The sequence below is a fragment of the Rattus norvegicus genome, chromosome 6 (genome assembly GCF_021556685.1).
Source record: "Rattus norvegicus strain SHRSP/BbbUtx chromosome 6, alternate assembly SHRSP_T2T, whole genome shotgun sequence".
NCBI lineage: Eukaryota > Metazoa > Chordata > Mammalia > Rodentia > Muridae > Rattus > Rattus norvegicus.
In genome coordinates, this window is record NC_141539.1 from 105,268,421 (window position 1) to 105,295,565 (window position 27,145).

A 27,145-nucleotide genomic window follows, 5' to 3' on the forward strand; every position below is an offset into this window, starting at 1 on the left:
TCAAGCTTTTCTTCTAAACACCTCAAGCAAGCAGACACCAGAAGGAAGCTCTCACCCACAGCCATTGCATCATCGAGCCCCTCCCCACAGGCTTCCACTACTTCTGTCCCATTCAGGTGTCAATCGGACAAACACTGCCCACCAACCCCTGGCCACTGCCCCAGGCACAAACATCCTACACGGCCCATCACATGGTTTAAAGGATGTCATCCTTGGACAGATGGCTTTGTAAACAGTGTTTTCTTTCCTCCCCTTTCTAACCCACCAAATGTCTCAGCTCAAGCTCCAGAGAGTGGAGGTGGAGTGACTTAGAAAAGAGAAAGAGCTGGAGTAGTGGTGGTGCGTACCTTTAATCCTAGCAGATATATAAATATCTGTGTTTGAGACTAGCCTGGTCTACACATTGAATTTGAGGATAGTCAAGGTGACACAGAGAAACCCTATCAATGGAAAGAAAAGAAAGAAAGATAGAAAGGAAGGAAGGAAGAAAGAAAGGAAGGAAGGAAGGAAGGAAGAGAAGAGAAGAGAAGAGAAGAGAAGAGAAGAGAAGAGAAGAGGAGAGGAGAGGAGAGGAGAGGAGAGGAGAGGAGAGAAGAGAAGAGAAGGGAGGAGGAAGGATCAGTCTTGGGACAGATAGGTGTGTAGCAAATTGAAGGGACACTCCTGTCCTTTCCATCCTGCTCACAAATTACAAAATGTCCAACCTGAGCCCCCAGCAGGCCAGGCTGAGCTACTCAGCTATTAGTTCAGCAAATAAAAGCTTCTCTGGCCAGCATACCGGTTCCAAGTTATTTACTGAGTGCTAGTTACTGGTCAAGCTCTTCTTTGGGTACTACTCTGCATTAGCAGAGATTACATGGACCACAACCTGGCTCTTATATCGCAGCGGAGACATAGAACACACACATACAATGCACATATGTGTCTCACTAGGTCAGAGATGTCTACCTTAGAGCCTCATGGCACAGAGGTTGCAACAATGAGAATGACTTTTGGAGTCTAGCCGGCTTTCATTCAAACCCTCTCTGGGTCCCCAGGTAACCGTGTGATGAGTTGGGTAACCTTGTGATTGGGTATGTTGGCTAACCTCCTGTGTTTTTCTCCTCATCTACAGGGCATTATACTGCAAAGGTTACCTGGCGTGCTTTAGCCCTGAGTGAATCTCAGCTATCGGGATCACTCTTGAGGTGGTATTTCTCTGTTAGACAGCCTATGGTGTTACCCACAAACACAGCGAGCATAAGAACTGAGCATGTTACACAGATGACCGAGGCTGCAAACTACGAAACTCCTTCAATGACCCACCTATGGCAAATGCACGATGCACAGGCTTTCTCTTGTTGGCTTTGTTTGTTTGTTTGTTTTTGTTTGTTTTGTTCTTATCTTTTTTTCTTGCTTTTTGAATTAATTTCTTTTATATGTATAGGTGTTTTGCCCATATGTATAACTGTGCACCACATACATTTCTAGTGCCCACATAGGCCAGAAGAGATTGCTGGATACCCTAGGAGTGGAGTTATAGATAGTTGTGAGCCAGTCACCATATTGGTACTGGGAATTGAAGCCTGGTCCTCTGAAAAAGCAGCCAATGATCTTAACCACTGAGCCATTTCTCCAGTCCTTCCTTCCTTCCTTCCTCTCTTTCTTTCTTTCTTTCTTTCTTTCTCTCTCTCTCTCTTGTTAATTTGCTTCTTATTGATTGGCTGATTGATGTTTTATGAGACCAGATTCTCATGTGGCCTGGGCCGGCCTTAAACTTCCGATGTGGCTGAAGATAACCTTATTCTCCTGTTTATTCTCCTCCCACATCCTGGGCTCTGGGATTCGAGGTTTGCACTACCACACCCAGCTCCACTGCCTCCTTCAAAAAGCACTCAGCTCTCCTAGGTACTTATTTTTACTCTGCTAAGGATGAGAGTCCAGAAAAATATTTCCTTATCATTTGAGGATAGTGTTCAGGAGTTTGGGGGATCACAGTGAGTAGTGGGTACTAGGGTGCCCAGGAAAGTGCAAGCCTTTTCCAAATGGATGATTCCAAATGGTGAACCTTTTGTGACTAGATACCTGAGTCTCCCCCCTTCTCCCAAGAGACACCAGAAAATTCAAGCTTTTGGAGAAGTGCAGGGAATTAAGGGCAGAGCCTTATTTATCCCAAGCAAGCCCTCTCCCACTGAGCCACATCCCTAGCCCTTGAGTTGTTATAAAGAAAAGCAAATATTTATTTATAAAAGTTGGGGCCAAATTTTAGAACTGTTATGTACAAAGTAGTACATTGTAAGGGCCTGTGGACTGACTCGACCCCATAAGCAGTGGCCTTGAGACCTCTCTGTCCCTGCTCTTGTCTCTCCATACCAGCTGTCTTGAGCCCTACATGATATCCACCTATAGAGATAGGCAGGTAGCTGATAGTAGGAGGGTAAGAGGTCACTCACTTTTGGGTTTTGAGTCTGGGACTCAGAGCAGTAAGAGCCAGGTCAGGAGGGGTCGCTAGCTGATGCCTACTTAGGATCCTTGGCACTGATGATGACAGCCAGTTAACAGGATATCACAAGCTGAACTATCTTTGTTACTGCCCCAAGTCCCTATACGTTGAACCATTCTATATAATCTTATTTAAGGGACACGGTATAGTCTGGATGATTCATGGTTTCTTTGGGGAGCACGTATAATCCTGCCATATCAAGGACACCAATGTCTCAGATTCATGGGGATGATAAGATCTTCCCCCAGGCCCCCAGCCCCCCAACCCCCCAACCCATTCAGAGTAGGGATATTAACTATGTACAGAAAGTATCAACCACAGCTTTCTCCTCCAAGATGACTGCAGCCTGAGGCTGCCACCCCAGCTGCCCCCCGAGAGAGCCCCCACCAAGATTAACTAACCCATCTCCTCCTTCAGCTGTGAATTTTAGAAAGCACTGAGTTTCCAGGCCGCTGGGGCATCTCCATCCGAGGGCCCAGGGCCCATCTGATCCCAGCCCTCCTGCATGTGCGGCCGGCAATCTGTGATTTCTTCCGCTCCTACCACTGCAGTGACGTCGATCCCTAAACCGTATTCTGCGTCTTACCTTCCTAACTAAAGTGTAAACTTGTTCGGTGTGAGAATCACATTCCGTGCCTTTTAAAAATAGTTATTTTTCCATCACCGTGACAAAATACTTGGCAAAAACAACCTAAGGAAGGAGGTTCTTATTTTTACCTCACGGTTTGGGGGTTCAGTGTCTCACAGAGCGAAGTTATTCATGGAGGCAAGAGCTTTGTAACGTTGGGGCAGGAGTGTGAGACAGCTGGTCATATTACATCCTTGGCCGGGAAGCAGAGAAGGATGAGACCGGGTGCTCAGACCGTTTTTTTCCTTTTCATTCAGTCCAGAACTTCAGCCACAGGAATGGTGCAGCCCACATTCAGGATGGGTTTCTTCCTCGCTTAAAAGCCTTTCTGGAAGCATCTTTATAAACACACCCTGTCCAGTTGACAAAGAAAATTCTCCACTATTCTCTTTGTCGTCTTGTCTTTTTTTTTTTTTTTTTTTTGAGACAGAGTCTTATTTTGTAACCCTGTCTGGCATAGTTCTCATGATGTAGTCCAGGTTGGCCTCAAACTCACATCAATCCTCCTGCCTCAGATTACCAAATGCTTGGATTACAGACATCCACCACCACATCTAGCTTCGGATGCCTTTTCAAACCACATGCCTGCTTTATTAAATTGAACCCAACAGCAATACCTTTCTATATGCTAATTCATCACAGAAGTGATTCAGCTTTCTTGGTTATTGTAGATGGCAGGGAAGTGACTTTTAGGACACAGACATGGAGATCTATCCCGGAAGTGTTCGGAAAGGGGCATACGTACTTAACAACAAAAGTTATTTGACAGTGAAAAAGAGCCCTCTTGGCCTATCAGAATCGGCATGTGCCAGCTGCAGTGTATCCTTGCAAAGAAAGTGGTCGGAATATTGTCACAACTTGAAATTTCTCATAGAAAATAAAATGGATTCATTCAGGTTCACATCTCCTAGAGCACCCAAGAAAGAAGAAAGGGTGAGGGGACTCCATTTATATAAAAATATTTTTCCAACATATATATATATATATATATATATATATATATATAGTAGGCTATCCATATTCCTGAGTTCTAGATCCTCAGGTTCAACCAATTGTGTATGTAAAGTATTTTTAGTTGTGTCTGTACTGAACATGAACAGACTCTTTTTGTCATGACTCCCAAAGCAACAGAGTATAACAACTATTTACTTAGCATGTGTGTTGTATTTGGAATTATAAGTCATCTCGAGACGATTTAAAGTATGAACGAGAAGGCTGGAAATAGAGGTCAGCCAGTGGCCAAATGCTTGCCTAGCACGCACAAGGAAGTATTTCCAAGGTCAATCCCCTGTACCACAGAAAGAAAGAAAGAAAGAAAGAAAGAAAGAAAGAAAGAAAGAAAGAAAGAAAGAAAGAAAGAAGGAAAGGGAAGAAGGAAAAAACAAGAAAAGAAAAAGAAAAAAAGGAATGAATCAATAAAAATCTGTAAGAGGAGGCTGTATGCTATGTGCACCAACCGTGCACATATACATGTTCATATACATGACTTGAGCATCTTCAGATTTTGGTACACACACACAGGTCCTAGAAGCAGTCTCTGAGAGTTATGAGGGAGTGTATTACCTTCGTTGCAGATCAGCGTTCTGCTAAGTGACAATCATATATCAGTTTCAACAAATCTGTTGGGCTGGGGATACAAGCTAGGTAGGATGATTGCCTAATATTCACCAAGCCCTGGTTCACTCCCTCAGCACAGCATAAACCAGGTGTGGTAGTACACACCATAATCCCAGCACTCAGGAGATAGAGGCCTTGGTTACATAGCAAATTCAAGGGTATCCTGGGCTACATAAGAACTTGTCTCAGAAAGAAGAATCATTAACTGTTCATTTATAACTGGGTTTAATTTTTAAACAGTCAATTTTTTAAATAGTCAGTTTTTATCAGTCAATCAAAGCATTCGGGATTTCAGAAGGCAGAGACAGGTAGATCTCTGTGAGTTTGAAGCCAGCCTGGTCTACGTGGTGAGTTCCAGAACAGCCAGACCTCTGTAAAGAGACTGTCTCAAAACAAACAAACCAACATAGTCAACTTCCTCAAGTTTAGTTATAATCCTTATACTTTGCTATGAAGAATACAGTAATATGTTTTCACTTGTTTTTACTGTTTGCTTCCCAAGGCTACTTGGTTTTTTGTTTTGTTTCATGTCGTGTTGTTTTAATAGGCCTAGAACCCCCAATTAAACAGAGTTGAACAAACAGCGTGAGAACAGAAGAATGGGCTCAAACAGAGTGCTTGAATCATAAAGCAGTCCAACTGGAAAGGGCAGGAAGAAAACTCAATCCATAACTACTCACCAATGGAGCAGTTGAGATTCAAAGGGCTTGAGTGACTCATTCAAGGACACAGAGCCAGCCATAGGCCTCATGCCCCATTCTTTGTGCGTGCTCTGCAACTCAGGAACTTCTGAACCCTGCAGCTCCCTGAAACCTCCATGGCTAGACAGTGGAAGGGTCCAATCCCTGCAAAGCACCGTTCCTAGAGAAGCCTCAGCTAAGGGCAAAATGCCATTCGCTTGGTGTGTGTGGAGGATCTGCGCTGGAGGCAGAGCTGTAAGGGATCCCAGACACCTGCCTCCCTCAAAGATCCTGCACTTTCATGCAGTTACAAGTATTAAAATAGCAAGTCCATGTGGCAGCGAAGAGGAGAGGTTGCTTTCGGTGTACATTGGGAAGTCATTCTGCAGAGCCTCTACCTGGACTGGTGTGCCTCGTTCCACCTAGCTTTTGTCTGACCATCGCCGTCAAGAGAAAACTCACTGCCTCTGATGGCCAGCTCATTAAAAAGATCCATGGACTGAACTGAAATCCACCTCCCTGAGACTTTAGCCTTTAGTAACTTATTCTTTAAATGTCAGAGAAACCAGTCAGCTTAGCTCCCAGACAGGATGTGCCAAGGCACCTAAGGCCCTGCGTGTCAGTGTTTTAGTTTGAAACGGCATGTCTGGGAAAATACAACATGCCAAGGGGATGACTTACATGTTCTTTGTCAACATACAGTCCATAAAAGTGGTTCAAATCACTGCTTCAAAGGATGTGCGCACAGCCAACCTTTAGAGCCCCTGACTGTGTGAGTCACCTGATGTCAGTAGGTCCCACCAGCTCCCCTCTGCCTATAACTCTAGTCAGGGTTTTATAACTCCCACCCAGCTGGCTTCCCACACACACCCCCCTTCAGCATGGGCGGAGGAAATTTGGCTTTTCCTAAAAGGAAAATCCGTGTATTTTGCTTTCTAAGATATTCATGGAATCATTAAAAGGCCTTTTTTGGTTCAACTCCAGTCTTTCATAGACAAAGACAAAGAGGTCTGGAAATAGAAAGTAATTCCTCCAGGATCCAACCAGTGAAGGCTGGGACAGGTCTGGCTCCCTTCATCACAGGGCGTGAATGGTTCAGTAGCTATACCACCGTAGACCCCATGTTTGCCTCTCTCCAGGGCGGGTCTCCAACTCTCCAGGGCTATTTAGTGCATGCATATTAAGAGAAAGCCTAGTTTCTGACCACTTCTCCTAGGGAACAAAACAGTATAAACCTTCCTAGAACATCCACTACTTCCCCAAGGGATCCCTGTGACTATTCGATGTGCCTTATTTCTGTCGTGGGTGCCATCTGCAGTGAGACAGGAGGCAGTTTTTGCTCCCAACCCCACTGGAAGATGCTGTAGGATGTGAGAGAGAAGCAAGGGTCAAAGGCCATCCAGATACCAAAAATATTTCGACTTTTTTTTTCCGGAGCTGGGGACCGAACCCAGGGCCTTGCGCTTGCTAGGCAAGTGCTCTACCGCTGAGCTAAATCCCCAACCCCATATTTCGACTTTTACCTGAGTCCATCAGTGACTTTTACCTGAGTCCATCAGTCTGACCTAGCAACCGCTGTGCTTGTCCCCCTACCTCCGATCACAGCTCACTCGAGAAAAAAAAGGAAGAAAGTGGCTCCAGGAAACAGGACTTCTTTCATCAATTACCAAGTCAGAGAGTCCTGTCATCCCCGCCCCAGCTAGCAGCCATGGGGGTGGGGTGTGAGGGAGCCCTGAGCCATGTCAGTGGCGGCTACGCTGATTCCGTAGGACCTCCTTCATCTTCTCTCCCTGAGCGGTGCTGTCGGAAGGAACCCTAAGAACCTGACCTTTCTCCCCCTGTCACCCTTACTCTAAGAACAACGTTTGGTGGAGGAGGACTATGGGAATACAGCTTAACAATTATAAAGCATAGGGGCTGGAGAGATGGCTCAGTGGTTAAGAGCACTGGCTGCTCTTCCAGAGGACCCAGGTTCAGTTGTAGCACCCACGTGGCAGCTCACAACCGTCTGTAACTCCAGTTCCAGGGGACCTATACCGTCACACAGACATGCATGGAGCAAAACACGGATGCACGTAAAGTAAAAATAAAGGATTTTTTTTTTCGGAGCTGGGGACCGAACCCAGGGCCTTGAGCTTCCTAGGTAAGCGCTCTACCACTGAGCTAAATCCCCAGCCCCTAAAATAAAGGATTTTTAAAAATTAGTTATGCACCCTATCTTTCAGAAGGGCACCAGCAAAGAAGACATTAGCTCCATCAGGGGAGGCCTTGAGGTTCAGAGAGGCCACAACACTGGTGGCTGGTGAGAGGAATCAGCTGAATCTTGTTCTGCCTCTTGAACCAACATCCCCCTGAGAAAGAAAATGTGACACACACCCAGACCAGCCATGCCTCAGCTCATCTGAGACATGGGCTTAGCTCTCTGTGGACCACTGCACCTGAGACTCAGCCTAACACAGAGGCCATCACTCTGTCACACCTCGGTTTCCTCGTTTGCCAAAGAAACTGAAATCAAGGCCAACTTCTCCTCACTGCACACCCTCCTGGGCTGGAGAGAGTAATCAGATGAGATGGAGAGATCAGGAATGGATGAGTTGAGAGACTCCATAACCGCGGGTCGGTCCCTAGGGAAGAGTGCAGCCACTTGACATCTGTCTCCTCACCATGTGGGGACTGAGAGCTGGGGTGTTGACAGACTGGTGGCATATAAATGTGTGATCAGGAATAGTGATCTCTCTGACTTTCCCCGATCTGTAAATGGGACAAATGATAATAGTATTTAAAGATACCATCACATATAATCACATAAGGAACCGGCGTGGGGTCTCCACAGTGCTGGCTCCTGTTACTTTAAGTATGTGAATTTTAAAGAGTCTTCTACAGCACACACACCACCTGTGAGCCTGCTGCGGGGAGTCTAGTGGGTGGGCCAGGTTCTGACTCTCAGGCATCCCTAACAGAGGCACTGTATAAGCCCCTACATCACATTCACCTCTGTACAGGGCCCTTTCCAGAGTGCCTTCCTCCCTCCTATCTGCCCCACATTACCATCCTGTCATGTGGCCAAGGTGACCATGCTTCCCAACTCAGAGAGATGAGGCCATCGGCAAAGTCACAAATTCAGGACTGCTTGGTACCGTGGAATGAGGGTAAGACAAGTTGGATGCCCACAGTAGAAGATTTAAGGAGCCACTAGCTCAGCAAAACCCCACGTGGGGATGCCTTATATTCTTCTCTGCTCTTTCTCCCCAGGCCTCAGACCCCTCCCCAAGGACTAAGGTTGAGCTTTGTGACACACTCCACAGAAGGCCCCCTAACAGCCATTCCTGAGCCCTACAGCGGCTAGGTCTAGCAGCTAAGCCAACATCTGTCTCGGGGTCTAGCTGCAGAGGGTGGAAATAGTTATTTAATAATTTCAGAGGGAGATCAGATGGGATGAGGAGGTTTCCGTGTACCTTTAATCCCGAGGGCCAGGGAAGACAGGTCCAAGTCTCACCTACACCAGACTCCTAAGGCACTACAGCCTCATCAGTCCTGGAGAAGGAGTGGTCAAGCCCTGTGGGTGAGCAGCCCATATGGACAATCTTTAGGACCATGGCTTCTCAATGCTGGCTCACCCACGAACCAAAGCTCTCCTCTCGTCAGTCCTAGCATGGCCTCCTTTTGCCCTTCCTATGAATCATGAGAGGTACCAAGTACCTACAGGAGATTTATTTTAAATCTGCCAAGGGGAAAATTAATTTCTGTTGTGGATGGCTGCATTTACTAATTAGTCCACTTCCATGCCCCCACATTACTGTCAACGTTCCTATAGAAGCAACACGTGACAGTCGGGTATTTCAAACTCCCTCCTCAGCCAGGTCACTCTCCTACTCTGAGCCCATTTCTTTCTCCCATAAAAGGGGGATCACAGAGCTACCAACATCTTGTAGCTGTTGCTGTTACAAAAATACCCACAATTTATTAGTTTCCTATAGCCCGGTACTGAAACTATTTATTTATTCATTCATTCATTTACTTACTTATGCATACTATTTAGCACTCAGATCAAACTTACAGGATTTTTGTTTTGAATTACAACGTTTTTTAGATTTATTTTACTTTATGTGCATGAAGATTTTTGCCTACATGCACGTATGTAAACTGTGTGCATATCTGTTGGATCCCCCAGAACTTGACTTACAGATGGTTGTGAGCCACTATGAGGGTGCTGGGAATTGAGTCTAGGTCCTCTGTATGAACAGACAGTGCTCTTAACCTCGGAGCTATAACTCTAGCCCCTTTTTTGTTTTGATGTATAATTTAAATACGATAAAGTACTCATGTCTTCAGAACAGCTCAATGGATTTTACTGTCTTATCATAGACCCCTTTTGCCCAGTCTCCAACTCCTTACAAATGAACTCATACTGTATGCACCTTTCCTTCCTTTTTTAACTTGGGGTCTCTTGCAGCCTATGCTGACCTCAAACATGTAGCAAACTGGGCCCTAAACTGCTTTCTAACTTTGTGGCTTAAGGCTACAGACTGGTCCTGAGGCTGAAGAGTATCTTGAACCCAGGTTCCTTTGACTCCAGAAACAGCTCCTTCCCCACTTGCTGTTCCGGGAATAGAAGAAATGAAACCTGCCCCCTGTGATCATGCTCTTGCCCCCTAAGATATATCTGGAAGAAAAAGATAGATCCAGGGGCCGTGGTGACACAGACCTTTAATCCCAGCACTTGGGAGGCAGAAGCAGGCAGATCTCTGAGTACAAGGCCCGCCTGGTCTATAGAGCAAGTTCCAAGGCAGCCAGGGTAACAGAGAGAAACCCTGGCTTAAAACACACACACACACACACACACACACACACACACACACACACACACACAGAGAGAGAGAGAGAGAGAGAGAGAGAGAGAGAGAGAGAGATATCCAGGTCCAGGTAGAAAGAAAACGACACTAGGTTTGGCAATTGCCAATATTTATTTTTGTTGCACGACCAGCTGATAGGATAGTACAGGTATGGCCGTCACTCATAGCCCTGTACCTTGAGACCAACGCTTTGCCAACATTTCACAACAAGTACAAACAAGCTACACAAGGAAGAGATACCCTCCTCCACTGATCAGCAACAACTCCCAAGCAACCCCTTGCTCTGCTCCCCCAAACTAGTTTCTCAGATAGGAGCTCAGTTGTTCCCATTTGGGACTCCTCCAAAGAGCAATGCAGGCCTTCAGGCCAGGTGTCTCTTACCCAAGCATTACCCATCAAAGAGTGGAGGCCTCAGAGCTAACCTGACCTCAAGAACAGGCCAAGGTGTTTGCCCTGTTCCCAGCTCTCTGTACCTGCAGGCCTCAGCCGGGGACCATCTGCAAGGCAGCCCAGCAGGCAACAGGAGCCTTGCTGACCTCCCTGCCACCTCACCCCCTGAACTCAGGTAGCATTCCAGTCAGGCCAGCCAGACATGATTAAATGCTTGGCTACGTGCAGGGGTGGGAGACCCTGAGGGAAGAAGGGCTCAGAGCCAACTCCCTGAGACACCCAGGGCACCCTTTGGTCTGTTGATCATTAACAGAAGCCACCTCACAGCAGGTAGAAAGGGGAAAGTCCAAGGGGATGGCCTGTTCCCTCCTCCCAGCACCCTTCTCCAAACATGCCAATCCAGAGTTTCATGGGCCATGAGCTCATGACCCTGGGGGAAGGTGTGTGCAGAGTCATCCAATCCAGCCAGTGCCTCTCGGCTTCTGCAGCTCACCACCAAGGGTGAGGGAGACAGGAACTGACCCTGGTCATCTGTCATTACTTCATGCCAGGGACTGTGCCCAGTGACTTCAGTGCAGCAGCCTATGACATTCCACAGGACAGTGATAAAATGCCATGACATTGCTAATGAGCCTGAGTTCGGGTCCGGAGACCTTCTCACTTCTCCCATGCAAAATGCTGTATGTGACGGTCAGTTTAATTGTCAACTTGATACAACCTAGAACCCCAGAGGAGAGGAGTCTCGGAGACGGAGATTGTCTAGATGGCTTGGCCCACAGGTGTCCTGTGAGGGACTGTCTAGATGGCCTTAACTGACACCAGAAGACCCAGGCAGACATCGAGAGGCGTCATTCCCTGGTTGGGAATCCTGGACAGTGCAACAGTAGAGAATGCTAGCTGAACATTAAACACGTATGCATTCATCTCTCTCTGTTCTTGGCTGTACTTTCACTAGGTCCTAAATTCTTGCTGTCTTGGTTTCCCTGCTGTGATGGATTACAACCTGGAACTGTGAGCTAAGACAAACTCTTGCTCCCTAAATCACCTCTCTGTCAGGGTCTTTTATCACAGTCATGAAATGTCACTGGGACTCTGTGGAACTTCCTCCGTGCCATCAGTGTGAGCATCTGACACTAAGGTCCTAAAAATACTGCCTGGTATCCATGAAAGCTGCTGCTACTGTGTGTCCCCTTAATCGCCAGTCACCCTTAAGACAGGTGGTTTGGCTTGCTAAGATGGCTCAGTGGGCAAAGGGTCTTGTGGCTAAGCCTGAAGGACCCACCCACACAGTGGAAGGAAAGAACCAGCTCCTGCAAGTTGTCCTCTGAGGTCCACATGCACACTGTGGCACTCATGCACTCATACACCTTAAATAAAAAAGAAACATTCTTCTGCTCGCACTCTCTGTCTCTCTTTGTCTCTGTCTCTGTCTCTCTCTCTCTCACACACACACACACTCACACACACACACAAACACACAAACAAACACACAAACACACAAAACTATCTACTAAAGTGCCAGGGATTTGTGATCCAATTACATTTCTGAAGCCCAATAGGCCTCTACCTTCCTTCTGATAATGAGGAATCAAGACCGGGAAAGGTCATCCTGATCTACATAGTGAGTTACAGGTTAGCTAAAGTTACATAGTAAGACCTTATTGAAGAGAAAGAGGAGGAGGAGAGGGAGAAGGAAGGAGGAAGAAGAAGAAAAGGAAGAGGAGGAGGAAGAGGAAGAAGAAGAGGAGAAGGAGGAGAAGGAGAAGAAGGAAAAGGAGAAGAGAAGGAGGAGGAAGAGAAGGAGAAGGAGGAGGAGGAGGAAGAGAAGGAGAAGGAGGAAGAGGAGGAGAAGAGAAGGAGAAGGAGAAGGGGAAGGAGAAGAAGGAGGAGAGGTCAGTAGCCCAAACAGCTCGTTGCTTTGAGCTGCTCCAGAGGAAAGCTGGTAGAGACAGCAACCCTGAGGCCTTGCCCACACAAAGGAGATCTTGTATAAGCTGGAGATAACCCAGATCCTGGGCAGGGGTAGGATCTGTACCCGGGCAATCAGAGCAGGAGCTAGTCTTCAGGGACACAGATCCTTGTGTGGACCTTACTTTCAGCTCCCACTGCAGGGTTTAACCCCCGCCATCTGTGAAACCACATTTCCTGATGTTCTGGGGGCCTAGTGCTGAGGGCCCCTGCCAAGGCCCGTTCTAATACACCTGGGAAACACTGGGGCTGAACAGCTGTTGCTTCCTTTCCTAAGTAGTTTCAGGCTCATCTCTTCCAGTTCAGTTCTAGATGGTAGGAAATCAAGCTATTGGCCTGGACAAATTAAAGCCTTGGGTTCCTCGTGGAAACACTTAGGGTTTGGAATTAGGGTCTGCAAACAGCCAGCTTCCCCAGGCTCCCTTTGCCTTCCACCCTTCTAGGGCCTTCTGGATTCAATGCATTTCCTTGTTATTTAACTCCAGAGACTGACTCCAGAGGAGGATAATCAGGGTGGCTGCAAGTGCCCTCTGCACCCTACTTATGATGTCATGAAAGAAGGAATTAGATGTCCACCACAGGCTCTCTAGCTACAGAGAATGAGTTCAAGGTGGTTAACTAATTGTCTTTGCTTTTAATCAGAATGGAAGGTCATCACTACCCATTCAAACACACACACACACACACACACACACACACACACACACACACACACACAATTTCCCCTCTTAAGGAATGAGAAGCCTGGGTTCATCCAGGCCCCAAGCAAGAGGGCTGCCTCTTTTCTTCCTGTACCAATCAGCCCCTGCCCTGGAAAAGAAAATAGTCCCCATATTTCTACCTCACACCCCTGCCAAAAGGTAACTTGGTAACCTGGATAACTTCTGGATAGGGACGTGTCCAGAGAATACTGGTAATCCATTCAGTATTGGACAGTGTCTGCAGCAGATCTAGCTATGGAGGCCAGTAGTGTAGAGGAGATGGCTCAACCCTTAAAACTTGCTAAGTGCAAGAAGCCAGGGGCTCAAATATTATCTCTGCTCTCCCCAAGACTCAAATTCTCCCAGACCCTCCTTTCTCATAAGAATCACTTTCCAGCAGGGCACTGAGGCCACAGCCTTTGATCCCAGTACTCGGGAGGCAGAGGCAGGCGGATCTCTTAAGTTTGAGGCCAGCCTGGTCTACAAAATTCCAGGACAGCCAGGACTGCACAGAGAAACTCTGTCTCAGAAGAACAAAGACAGGGGGAGGGGGGATCACTTTGCAGTGGCTCCCTGATCTTGGCTGGATGTCTCATGATCCTCCTGCCTCAGCCTCCTTCAGCAAATCTTGTAATGTGCCACAACTGGCCTGGCTGAATTTCTGACCAAGGAGACCCTACCACCTCCCTATTTTTCATGGCACCTGAGGTATAGCAGCTACTGTGATGGGAACTATTGATTTCCTCTTAGTCTATGTTAATCTCCATCTTCCCTTTACAGTCCGGGTGCAGACAGTCCTTTCCCATCCTGGTGGTTCCTCCCATACCCGTTCAGGGAAGTAGACGCTAGGACCTTGCCTTGGTTAGTGCCTGTGAGACCAATACCTATGAGAGCTTGAAGCATTCGATCCAGGCCAGTCAGCCCAGCATGGGCTATACCTTTCTCAGTAGCACCCTGACCATACCCCCCCAAAGGAAGTCCCCAGTGGGAAACCTGGATGTGCCTGCTATAGCTCCCTAAAGCAACCAAGGACACACAGGTTACCCAGGACCTCCCTCCACCCCACCCAAGCTGAGCGGAACTTAACGCATCAACATCCAAAGCTATGGGTTTAAGCTTTAAGGATGAAAGACCAGCCTCCTCGATGCCCCAAGGAGCATCAGACCCACCCACGAGGAAAAACACCTATAGACAAATCATTTCTTGAAAAAACGGGGTTTATTGATTTTTAAACTGCAAATAGTCGTTACAAAAAGTTTTTTTTTCTTTTAAATAAATTCACACAAAGAAAGAGAAATAGAAAGCGACGGTAGTGACCAGCAAGAGGAATAATAATTACATTCATCTTTATGTGTGTGCCAGTTGTTTACATCAACATCGGAAAACTCCAACCTGGAGTCCAGAACCTCAAATCTGCAAGCGGAATGTCTTGAGATGGGCACATGGAATTCAAAGGGTTTTTCTCTCTCTCTCTTTTTTTTTTTGTTTTCCCTTTTAGAAGCTATACATAAATGGTGGTTTTCCTTCTGTACTGTCACAGAACTTATACATTCTCAGTCCTACCTGTGAAAGGCCTAAGGAGAAAGAAACTCAATTTGCAGTCCAACACAAAGGGGAGAATTTCTAAAATAAATAATCCAACAGTTTTTTGCATTTTTTTTAAATTAATTTTTCATTTTTTTAAAATAAAATAACCAAAAAAAAGTGTAAAGTTACAAAAATGTTGTTGAAGAATAATATATTAAAACTGTGGAAAAAAAAAAGGAAAGACACGTCACAAAATTTTAAGATTAATATGAAGATCATAATTTAACATAAAAGAATATATTCTATGGATTTGTCATCCCGATAAATATGAACAAAATTAACAAAAAAAAAGCATAGTTTGGCAATAAATACGTCTTGATAAGTTAAATAAGCTTTTTTATATTGATGTGCAGTGATAAAGCAACATTTTTGCTCTCCAATTTCTGAAAGTTAGATGAAGTTTAAACCCAGGGACAAAAGCATGGCGTGAGGGCTCTAAGGTAGACCTAAGGTATTCTAGAGCAAAATCCATTAAAGCTACGTCTACAGGAAATTGTTTTACACAGATATTGTATGTGGAATGAATACCATTACTGCTCACCCCTTACATGGTTTTCTTCTTTTTTTTTTTTTTTTTTTTTTTAGCTTTTCTCTCATTTGTTGTCATTTTTAAGATGTCACATATGAATTGGGGAACTTTAGCACCAAAATCAAGTCTCTCATAGTCCATCTAGTTTCCCCTTCCTCCCCACTTAAAAAAAAAAGAAAGAAAAAGAAAAAAAAGAAATTAAATCACAAAGTCCCACTTATGTCAAAACCTTCGTCCAACTTGTTCAACCTTTGTCCCTGGAGACCTACACAAACCCAGGCAAGATTAGTCAACAGGGGTTCGAGCTGGGAAAAAAAAAGGTTTTGAATGTCAAAATAGGTCCCCACCCACCCAAACCCCCGCCCCCCCCCAAGTCCAGCAACAATTCTCTGAGGGAGGCAAGTATCTACAAGGAAGAGGAAGAATGTGCGGGAGACTGAAAGGAAGGTGCACTTGTGTGGCCAGCTGAGGGAGCTGCTGGTTGCGGGTCACCGCTCCCCCGCCCCCAAACCCCACGGGCAGAGGCTCTGGGAGGCCCACGGGTGCCCCCTGGCGTTGAAGAGGTAATGTAGTCACAGTGACAAAGTTAGATTACAAGGCACTAAGTTGCTTCTGTAAACGGTTACTGCTTTTTTTCTTTTGTGATTTGGCACTTAAGGCTTAAGCCGAAAAAAAAGGCATCTACTGACAAAGATGGGACTCTGTTATGCGTGGTTAAGTGGGCTATGAAATGGAGGGAGGGGGTTTTCAAGCCAGAAGCTACCAACAAATTGACTTGTCCTTATGTTGGGGGAAGGGTAACATACCAAGGTTCTGGGAAAGGGGTTGAGCTTAAATGTATGAATGTAGGGTTTGAAGGAAAGTTAGGGGGTGGGGAGGTGAAGGTATGGGATGGGGTGCAGGGTGGAGAGGTGAAGGAGGCAGGGGGTCCCTCCCTACCCTGGCTTAGTCATCTGAGATGGAGAGTCTGCTGAAAATGGGCAGGCGTCTTGAGTTGTCCAAGGTAGGGGAGTCTGAGCCACTGTGGCTGCTGCTGGAGCTGCTCAGGTAGCCCTCATGGTCCGAGAGAGAATCCTGAGGGCTGGGGGGAGAGTCAAACATGTGAGGGGATTCGGACATAGGCCGGAAGAGGAAGGTGGTGGGGGAGCCTCCCCCGGGCAGCCCCATGCTAGGAGCAAAGAGGCTCGCCAGCTCCTGGCTGGAAAAGGCGAAGGGGTTATTGGTGCCATCGGGCAGGGTAGGTGAGCCCAAGAGGTCATCGGCGCTCAGGATGGGGGGTGGGGTGATGGACGTGGGGCTGTCCAGCAGCCCCGTGGCAGCGGCGGTGGCAGCGGCACTGGGAAACCCAGCAAAGCTAAAGCTATGCTGGAGGCGGGGACGGTCAGCGGAGAGGTCCCGGCCCCCCGCCAGGGCGCGTCGCTCCTCGGCGTTGTGAATGAAGTGGCAGCGGGGCCCATAAGGGCAAAAGCCGATGGTGTGGAAGGTGCGGCACAGCTCCGTCTTGTACTTGGGGTGGCGGGTCAGGCTGCGGAGCTCGTGGATGCCGTGCGCGAACTGGCACTTGTCCCCGTACTTACAGGCACCGTTTTCTTCGAAGGGGCGGCACAGCTCCGTTTTGTAGCGGCTGGAGTTGACCTGGCCGCTCCCAGGCTGCTTCTGAGTGGGCAGCAGCCGCTCGCCCCCTTCGGAGAAAGAGCGGTCTCGAAAGCGGCTGTCGCGTGAGCTCAGGGTCGGGGCCGGCTCACCCTTAAGACTGCTGAGAAGCTGGTTCTGATGGAACTTGGAGCTGGGCAGAGTGACCGAGTGCCTCCGAGGGAAGCCCCCGCCAGCAGGGGTGCCCACTGCCTTCCTGTCCAGCAGGCAGCCCCCAGCACTGGGAGTGCTGTAGTTGAGCATCTTGTTACCCTGGAGGGAGGGGGGAGAAAAGGACCGGTGAGTGACTGAGGACATCCACGAGGTCAGGGCATGGTGTCCACAAAGGACAGCACCTTTCATCTGATAGGCCTGTCTCTCTAAAAGGAGCCACCTGGGGTTTATTTTGGCACTGCTCATAAGAAACTACAAAACCCTGCCCTGTGTGGAAGAAAAAAAGTTACGTATTCAACCTGCTCCATGCTGACCCGATACGCAGCTTGACCCCCAAAGCCAATTTTTTCACTCGAAAATCCAGGCCCTGGTTCAAACATTCCTTAACTCAGAATCTTTCACACAAGACAGTCCCCTCTAACTTTTCTTCCCCTAACAGAATCAGGTAAACCAGGTTTAGAAGTTTAGAAGACTAAGCACCAGAGCCAAATCCTCTCTCAATCAGTCCCTGCTTACCCGCCATCCCCTCCCCCCACCCCCACACACATAAAATCTAGCCCCACACTCCATTTCCTCTTCCACAAATGTACCCTTCCTTTGGCAACAGGTCTTCAAACTGCACTTTTTCCTTCCTTTCGGAAGGGCCTAGTCTGGGATGTGGGGAGAAGGCTATATGGTGTCTGAAAACACAAATGCATGGCCCCCAAGCTTCAGGAAGGGTACCCCAGACCCTGGGAGGGACAACTCCCAGCATTCCCCACCCCCTTTCACTGGAAAGATGCCTTTGCACTTGGTCTCCTGGCTGCAAGAGAGGTCTGGATAAGAGCTCCAGTGTTTAATCTTGAACCAAAGTGCAGATGAGAACGTACCAGCACACACACACTCCACGACTCAGTCAATTGTGTGTGTTGAAGGGGTTGGGGGAGGTGAGCAGGGACAGGACAAACCCTAGTCACCTGCTCAAACGACCTAAGATTTAGAAAGAGTGGGGGTAGGAAACTTGAAAGTTATCTCCAGGCCCCTGACACATGTGGGTGTGTGTCATTGTGCAAATTCTAAAGTTAGTCCCTTAGGATCAGCAGCAGGGGATCGGGAATCGGTAACCCTGTAACCGCAACCACCCCACCGAGCGGATTACAGGAACCCAGAGGAGAGCCGGTTCCCAACAATGAGGTTCATTTAAAAAGTCCTGCGGGGGGAGGGGGCAAAAGAAAGAGAAATAGATCAAAGAGCGGGCAGCAGGGACGAGAAGGATGGAGTTGCCTAGCTCAGGCAGCCGCCGGGGCAAACAGACTTGGAAAAACGCAGGGAGGGAAAGAAGCCGAAAATGCAAAGTTTTGATGTTGCTCTACTGCTCCGGCAAGGCCCTGCACCCCAACCCTGCAGCCCTGGGGCCTTGGCAGCTGCATCGACAGGAGCAGCAAGCTAGGAAGAGAGCAACATGACCCGACGTGTTTAAGGGAAGGCAAAAACAGTTCAGCAATTAAAAGTAGCCTAGCAGCTTCAGCCTTTCAAATTGGGGGGTTGGGGGATGTAGAGTGGGTAAAAAATTAACAACATCCACAGAGTTGAACATTTCAACCGCACTCTTGGAACATTACGGTTTTAAAAGTTTGTGTTTTGTTTTGCTTTCCGAAAACCTGACTGGCAAACTACCCCATTTTGGCCCTCTTAAATCCTAACTGGCGGGAACTTGAGGTCTGGCAGCATTTTGTTCCCCTATTCCTTAGTCAACGAACCGTAGTGCCTCACACACAGGTAAGCAAACACTTTCAGCCCAAAGTTTGCAGCATGATCGACCAGCTCTCGCGGAGGAAGCCTAGTTCAGCTGGGGCGGACAAACTCCACTACAGAGTCACTTTGCCTACATCTTTTTGAACCTTAAGTTGGTCTTTTTTCTTCGCCGCATTACCTATTAGCCTCCCAAAGCAGACAAGAAAATTCTCCCAGTCACATACCGCCCTAAGTCTTGGTTTTTCCTAGAGACCCCTACGCCACAGGCTAGCAAAAGGTGTTGAGTAACCTCGAACACCTCCAGCGGGCACAGAAAACCCAGAGTGCACACCGTGAAGCCGAACCCATCCGCTTACCCCAGCTCCAGCGGTGCACCATGCAGAAAAGAACCCTTCAAAATTTGTCCCAATCCTAACCACTGTTCCGCACTTCCTTGCCCCGCAAACTGGAGCAGTCGCCCAGAACTTTGCTCCCCGAATTCATATAGAACTTCACCTGGGACCTGAAACTTGGGAGTGAGGACGACATGACCAAATTCCTTCACCATGGAGGGAAACACAAGCAATGAGTCCTTCACTCCCTCTACGCTGTTTCCCCAGACCCAAACTTTTAGTTTCTTTAAGCCCAAGAGAAACTTTCAAAAAGCCAACGCTCCGCCCTACTTTACCTTGCATAAAACTTCGCTCAAGTCGAAAATGGTGGCGGACACGAGGGTGGTGGTCATCGTGGGCGTTCGCACGGGGCAAGGACTAGGATCTGTTGTGTCGTGAAGGTCCCGGTGCGGGGAAGGCGCAGCCTCCGGCTCTCCGGTCAGGAGTCCCACACGCCTGCTCCCGGCGCCCCTCGCCTTTCTGACTCTCCCGGGCTGCGGCGAGCAAAGCCCAATTTATAAGATATGAGGGTTGGGAGGGTGGAAGGAGGAGCTTTAAACTTATTTAAATGAAGAAGAGGAGGTGGAAAAAAAGTTGATTGACACCGAGGTTGAATCAGCCATGCGGTCAAGAGGGAGGGAGGGGGAGGGAGGGAGGAAAGAAACTTTCAAAAGGAAGAAGGGGGAGGGAGACGAGGAAAGAAGGCGGAAAAAAAAAAAAAGCACTCGGAGCGGCGCAAAACTTTTTTTTCTTAAAGAGGAAAAGTTTCGAGTCCGCGGGCTCCGCTCCCGGGCTCTGGGGGCGCCCCTCCCCTGGGCCGAGCCGGGCAGAGGGGGAGGGGGGCCCACCCTTTGTCAGCCTCGCTGCTCGGCTCTGTGACATCACTCATTCCACCCCCTTCTGAGTTCTGGTTGTTGTGTTTGTTGATTTTTTTTTTTAAGGGTTGGAAGGCGGGCTCCACTCTCTTCCCCCAACCCCCCTTTCTCTCCTCTCCTCTCTTACTCTTTTTTTCTCTAGCAGGAGCTGAAGCTGGTCCCGAGCGGGCCAGGGCTGCGGTTTCCATCTTGAGCTAGTGTCCCTTGAAACTTCTCCAAGTTCCCGCACGACTTACCGTCTCCTGACTTCCCTGTCCACACCCGGCTACCCATCGCAAAACGAGCCGGGAGAGGAGTTTAGGAATGCGGAGCACCCCAAATGTTCGAGTCAAGAGTTTTATGTTTGTTGTTTCCCACCAATGGGAAAGAGAAGTAGGGGTGACCAGAGAAACTTTTCCTCCCGGAGAGCCCAGCCTGGCGGGGGCGAGAGCAGCAGGATTTTGCGCGCAGCGCTCGTGTACACGCGTGCTGGCCCGCAGCCTGCGCTGGCCCGGTAGGGTGGGGGCACCGTGGAATAGACCACTGCCTGGGCAGAATTCTTTTAGACAGACCTAGTTGGGGCGTCTCGTTCACACAACCGATCTTTAAACTTGCTACTACAGAAAAATCCAGATTTTCATGGGCGCCCCTTGAAAATAAAAGAGCAACAAGTCACTTTCCGCGCGCGCTTTGAATTCGGGCTACCTCCTCCACACATCCCCGAATGTTAAAAACAAGGGGAAAGAAGTTACTTTGGTAAGAAGGAAGGTAGAGGTGGGGGAAGCGACACTTTTAACTTCTTGCTGCTCTCCCGCCCCCACGCGAACGGAACATATGGCTTGTCACTATGCCCTGTTTGGGGGTGCCAAGCAATAAGACCCACGGAACCCAATGGCCTTCAATGAATTATACCGCCCTTTAAAACCGCGAACTATGTGTTTATTTACTATTAGGTTTGGCTGCCTCCCACCCGCACAGGCTCGCGTGCTGCAGTGGAGACCCGGGCGGAAATCGCGGGCCGCGCCGCCCAGGCCTCGCACGTTTCTTCCCAGCATTCGAGGCCGCCGGGTCTGTTATGAAACCCGGTGAGCCGAGTGGCTACGAGCGAGTTCCATTGCGATGTAATTAGGTCACCCCATTACAAGTACGTTTCTCTGGAAAGGACGGAGCGGGCGGAGCGGAGCGTTCGAGGCGCACCACCCCTTACACACACGCACACTTTAAAAAAAAAACAAAACTTTATTTATCGCCAGCTTCTGGGCAAACCCAGGGAAACCATCCAAATCACAACTGTTTTAGAAACAAGTTTTTTTTTCTTTTAACTTTGCGAAACACGACTTTTGCTGCAGCCCACGAGCCTAACATTAATTCCCCGCGGAGTCTCTGCTTGATTCGTCTCCAGTGACTTGAATTGATGGCTCCCCCATTTTTAACACGGCTGCTGCCCCTGGGTTTTGGTGCTGCTGCTGTCCAGCCGCCGGTTGCTTCCCTCCCCCGCTCCCATTTTTCATCTTTTCTTGAAATCTGGCAAGCGGCAAGAAGGGAAATAACTTCCATCCACCTTAATTTAAATCATTCGGGTTTGTAGGTTTCTTTTTAAAGGGATGTTTGCTCGGTCCCCTCCCCAGTTCCAAGGGGGTTGATGTGTGCGCGCGGATTTCGTGCCGTTTCTCGGTGATGAGGTAATGAGTTCCAGATTTCGGGACAGAACAGGGTGCGTTAAAACCACAAGGTTAGACTGAGTCCTGATGTGAAGCTATTTCGGCTTTTCATTCCGCACGACCCGCCCGGCTGGTCTAAACTCCCGAGTGTTTGCGGAGCTCAGCTGCGGGAGACTCTGGCCGGGGAGGGGCGACCTCGCCCGGTGGTGCTGTCCCTGGGGCGGCGGAGCGGGCTTGGACACTCCGAACTGCCTAAGTAATTTTGTTGTTTTTCTTTTTTTTCTCTCTCTCTCTCAAAGAAGAAAGGCGATTCCTCGAATTTCCTACCCCTTCCCAGCTCCCTTGGGCCTCCCCTCCCCCGCTTCCCGGGGCGCGGGCTCCGCGGGCGGCGCGCTCCCGGGTTGTTTACCCGCCCCGCCGACCGCCCGGGTTTGTTCCTGCTCCCAGAGCCCGTCTCTATAATTAAACTCTTTTTTCTAATTGTCGGGTTGCAACGTCATTTAGGGGACTTTCCAGGGAGGTGGGGGGAGGGAGCACTCCTTAACCCTTCGCTATCCCTGCGTCTAGGACACAAGGCCCGCGCAGAGGCCGGAGACCCGCAGGTGGGCCGCAGGTACCCAGCCAGCCTGAGCCAAGCCGCGAGGCTCCAGAGACTCGAGCCCAGGCCTCCCATGCGCCGGGCCGCACAGGCCGCCGCCTTCACCTGCGCCGCCGCTTCCGCCCGGGGGGCGCCGCTGTCGCCGACTTCCGGTTCGCGCGTCCCCGGCCGCGCAGGTATTTTGGGGGTGGGGGCGGGGCCGCGAGGTTTTGAGACCCGAGAAAGTGAAAGTCCTCGGGAAGTCCGGAGGTGAGGAGACTGTGTGAGTCCGCCAAACCCGAGCCGAACCAGTTGACCTTGCTGAGGGGGAGCTTGCGGCGCGGGGTCGCCTGCCCCCAGAAGGCGGAACCGGTCAGTGGCGCCAGGCGACGCCTCTGAGCGCCTAGAGGGGTTGCGTTTCCTCCTAGGCTCCCGGTCATTTGCGAAATCTCCCAAAGGCTTCGGATTGAAATCTGATCTTTCCCAGTCCTTGCTACTTGAGCCCTGGGGGTGGCCTCGATTTCCCTGTGTTAAAGGTAAAAAGAACTGGCCCAGTGAAGCCCTGAAGTTACCTGGGTTACCTGTCTGGATTGTGGACCCCAGGCACAGTGATTCAGATCCTCTAAGGATGGACCCAAGGAACTGGCACTGAGCAGTTGGGGATTCAAGTGTTGGTTCTGTCTTCTAGCTGTGATTTATTTTTATTTATTATTGACACGAGGTCTTGCTATGTTGCCTAGGCTGGCCTCAAATTTGTGTATTCAGGGGAGCCTGGGAAGAGTCAGGTGGGCTAGGAATGTGTCACGAGAACCTGTTGTGTAACCTTTCTGAATATTCTGATTATTACTACAAATGCAAACAGTAGGCATGGGAGTCTTCGAATAGGGGTAGAAACCAGTCTCCTATGTGTTTAAGTCCTAAGCCCCTCAGAGCACTTAGTATCATTGAGCTGTCACATCCTCCAGAACCAGGCAATGACCCCAAGGACAGGGCAGTCCAGATCCTACTGTAAATGAAGCATTTGCCCTGGGTTTGAGTCCTTAAGAGGTGAAGATACAAGGCTATCTCCTAGACTACTGAGAGTCCAACCCTGATCCTTGCTGGGACCTTAATGGGGTATTTAAACCTCCATTCTTAGGTTAATTGTTTCAGATCCCTCAGGAGTAGTTGGAAACTCTTCCCTTGGCTGTACCCTCTTGCCTGGGCCTAAGGAGAACAAACCCCTCTTCTTAAACCACAGCCCTTGACTTTCACTATTACTTCCACACCCCCAGGGCATTCTTTGTGCTCTTATTTAAGGGAAAATAAGTCATCTTCCTCCTACCCCTGTGCCTTTGCACATGCAAATCATGTCTGAAGTCACGGGCCCAAGGGTTTTTTGTTTTGTCTTGTCTTGTCTTAAGACTGGGTCTCTCCTTGTAGGTCTGGTTGTTTTGGAACTTACTGTATAAACCAGGCTGCCTCAAACTCAGAGACACTCCTGCCCCTGCCTTCCAAGTGTTGGAATTAAAAGCTTGTACCACCACACTTGGCTAATTTTTTTTTTTCATTTTTGAGATAGTTTCATGTAGCCCAGACTGGCCTCAAACTCAATTTATAGCTGGGGATGGATGCCCTTTGAACTCCAAACCAGGTGCCAAGATTATGCCCAAGAAAGTTTGTAATCATTGTTTTGTAGCTCAAACATCACTTCCTATGGAAAACATTCTTGGCTGCAGGCCGACCTCAGCCAACACAATGTCTCCTCCTGCTGTGTGCCCATGGAATGTGTGTTTCCTTGAGTAGTTTTGAGTTTGATAGCGCCTGGTCCTTCTTATGGCTGTTTTACTTTTTAATACAATAAAGTTGATCTTTGATATACGTATTTATGAATATTAACAGATTCACTGAGGAGTCACCACGGAGAGTTCCGTCATCCACAGCAGTTCCATCAACCCTCAAAGAATACTTGGTAGTGTCCCTTTGTGGTCAGACCTTGCTCGATCCTTAATCCCTGGCAACCACTGATATGTTCTCAATCGCAATAATACTGTCTTCTCTAGAGTGTCATATAATTAAAGCCAAACAATACATATTTCACAGCACAATGCCCGTAAGATTTATCCACGTTGCATATATTGATAGCTCATTCCCTGCTATTGACAACAATAGCCTCCTGGTGTATAACTATATAATAGTTTGCTTACCGTGAACCTATGGGGCATTTGGGCTGGAAACAGAGCTGATTACATGTTCATACACAGATTTGTGTGAGAGCATAGCTCTAACATCCCTCGGGTAAATAAAGATTTCTAGGACCATAGAAATTAAAACTACCGAGCCTTTTGGTATTGAGACAGAGCTTCCATATAACCCTGGCTGTCCTGGAACTGACAGCCACCCACCTGTCTCAGCATCCTGGGGGTAGGGATGACGCCACACACAGCTCTAACAAGCTGTACAAAATGGACTTGACAGTTTTGCATCTCTGACATGAGTCTCCAGTTGCTTTACAGCCTCAATGCTTAAGTTTCCATGTTTACTTCAGTCATTCTAGTAGATATACAGTCATATCCTCTCATACATCTGGTTTGGATTGGATAGAGAAAGGGTCTTGCCATAACCCAGACTGGTCTAGAATTCACTAAAGTCAACTCCAGCTGGCCTTAGACTCAAGGCATGTCTCCTGCCTCAGCTTCCCAAGTGTAAGATCCCAGGTTTGAGCCTCTATGCCCACCTTTTTTATTACAACTTAGTTCACATGTCTCCTATAGCAATGTTCTGTCTGTTTAGCTGTGACCTGTGCAGTCTCAAGTCCTTAGCATATTTTTAACTGGGTCATTATCTTCTTTCTATTGAGACTTGAGGTTTTTGTTTGGTTGTTTTGTTTTACATATTCTAGATACAGTTCCTTTGTCAGACATATAATTTGCAAGTTTTCTCAAGCCTGCACCTTACCTTTTCATCCTTTCAACAACATGTCTTTCACTGGAGGGAAAATGGTTTCTAACTTCAATGAAGTCTGATTTTTCAATTTTACCTCTTGTAGATCATGCTTTTGGTGTCACAGCTGAGTCCTCCCCAACCCTAGTCATTAAGGTCTTGTTTTTGCCTGACCTGGACACAGGTCTGTAGGCCAGCTAATGTAGAAGCTAAGCTAGGAGGATCAGAACTCAAGGCCTGCCTGGGTAACTTAGCAACACCCTGTCCCAAACAATGAAAACTCAAGGGCTGGGAACAGACTGCAGCTGTAGAGAGCACCCCTGGCATAGCTTGAAGCCCTCCTTTCAAGCCTCGGTTCTGGGGAAGTCGCTTTCTTCCAAAAATTGTATATTTTTAAATAATTCAATTAACAAATGTTTGTAATTGTTCTGTTACTGCTGTTTTGAATGTCTGATTAACATATAATATCCTGGTCTCCTGTAATCTTAGATATGTGAAGGTCAAAGGTACAACTGGCAGGACCATCAAAATGCAAGCCATCTTGTCAGCCTACCTACAGTCTTTCAAAGTCAGTTTGTGTCTTCATTAGGGTTTCTATTGCAGTGAAGAGACACAATGACCATGGCAACCCTTATAAGGAAAACGTCTAATTGGGGCTGGCTTACAGTTTCAGAGGTTCAGTCCATCATCATCATGGCATCGTGCAGGCAGACAAGGTGTTGGAGAAGGAGCTGAGAGTTTTACTTTGGGATCACAGGGAGCAATGAAAGAACTGACCTGAGCTGCTGAGACCTCAAGGCTCACCACCACGGAGACACAGTTCCTCCAGCAAGGCCACACTTCCTCCAACAAGGCCACATGCTCTTATAGTGCCACTCCCTATGGACTATGGGCTGTCCCTATTCAAACCACCAGTTGGCTCTCTTTTCCATTTATTCTTTTTCTGTTGTTTGTTTTTGGTGCTAGAGATTGAACCCAGAGCCTCACGTGTCTGTAGCCCCTGAGGAATCTTTTTCTGTCATTCACCTTCAATCTATTTGTGTCTTTGGATCTAAAGTGAGTCCCTTAAAAGTGACATGTAGTTGAGTTACAGTTTTTCTTACCCATTTTGCTGACCTGTCTTCTGACTGGAGCGTTTACTCCCTTGCATTTATATATCAGTAGTAAGGGGGCTTTATTCTGCTACCTTAGTGTTTTTTCTTTCCTCCCACCTTTGCTTCTTGTGCTGGGATGGATCCTAGAGATGCACACAAGCATACACTGAGCTGTGTTCCCAGCCCTCACTGTATTCTCTAGATGCCTAAGAACTACTATCCTTCATGCCCTGCATTCCTAGAGTAGTTTACCAGCTTGTTAGTAAAAGATGCGTTCTAGGATCCCAGGGTTGGGTGGGCAAGATACCGCCACAGGCTTTCCAGCGCCCTCTTCTGGCCTCTGTAGGCACTTCACACACTTGGTGCACAGACACAAGCGCAGGCAAAACAACCACACACATAAAATCAATCCCCACCCCCACCCCACAAAAGAGACTTACGTTGGAGTTCCTTTTTTTTTTCTTTTTTCTTTTTTCTTTTCTTTTTTTCGGAGCTGGGGGCCGAACCCAGGGACTTGCGCTTGCTAGGCAAGTGCTCTACCACTGAGCTAAATCCCCAACCCCTTATATAGATTTCTATCACTGCAAAAAAGAGTCCTACTTGGAAATCAGGGATGGAGTGTCTGCTTTCTGACTTACTTTCTTTTCTGTAGCTGTGATTTAAAAATAAAAATAAAATGACCAAAAAGCAA

The 27,145-nt window shown here is 48.1% G+C and overlaps 2 protein-coding genes across 5 annotated transcripts; one reads left to right on the forward strand and one right to left on the reverse strand.

Moving 5' to 3' along the window:
* Positions 1 to 14,770: 14,770 nt before the first annotated feature.
* Positions 14,771 to 19,812, reverse strand: Zfp36l1 (zinc finger protein 36, C3H type-like 1). Its single transcript, NM_017172.3, is given in 2 exon segments — positions 14,771 to 17,340; positions 19,643 to 19,812. Coding segments are annotated over 2 exon segments (1,017 nt in total). The 5' UTR covers positions 19,700 to 19,812; the 3' UTR covers positions 14,771 to 16,380.
* A 538-nt stretch (positions 19,813 to 20,350) lies between these two features.
* On the forward strand, positions 20,351 to 27,145 carry LOC148005344 (uncharacterized). Of its 4 annotated transcripts, XR_015622499.1 has the most exons (5): positions 20,351 to 20,542; positions 20,824 to 20,956; positions 21,154 to 21,344; positions 21,789 to 21,882; positions 22,164 to 22,341. XR_015622499.1 is itself a non-coding variant. In XM_087554955.1 (4 exons), the coding sequence occupies exons 1-4, from the start codon at positions 21,878 to 21,880 to the stop codon at positions 26,139 to 26,141; spliced, it is 405 nt and encodes a 134-aa protein (XP_087411081.1). In that variant the 5' UTR covers positions 21,590 to 21,877; the 3' UTR covers positions 26,142 to 27,145. The 4 variants fall into 4 exon arrangements, 2 of the variants coding, with proteins under 2 accessions (XP_087411081.1, XP_087411082.1); XM_087554955.1 differs by lacking the exons at positions 20,351 to 20,542; positions 20,824 to 20,956; positions 21,154 to 21,344; positions 22,164 to 22,341 and adding exons at positions 22,429 to 22,635; positions 25,850 to 25,928; positions 26,028 to 27,145 and having other exon boundaries at positions 21,590 to 21,882; XR_015622498.1 differs by lacking the exons at positions 20,351 to 20,542; positions 20,824 to 20,956 and having other exon boundaries at positions 21,214 to 21,344; positions 22,161 to 22,341.

Excerpts from the sequence above, each read along its gene's own strand:
- LOC148005344 (XM_087554955.1), top strand. Across the intron at positions 22,636-25,849 it reads GCGCGTCCCCGGCCGCGCAG|ATATGTGAAGGTCAAAGGTA; the intron begins GTATTTTGGGGG and ends CTGTAATCTTAG. Across the intron at positions 25,929-26,027 it reads CCTACCTACAGTCTTTCAAA|TTTCAGAGGTTCAGTCCATC; the intron begins GTCAGTTTGTGT and ends GCTGGCTTACAG.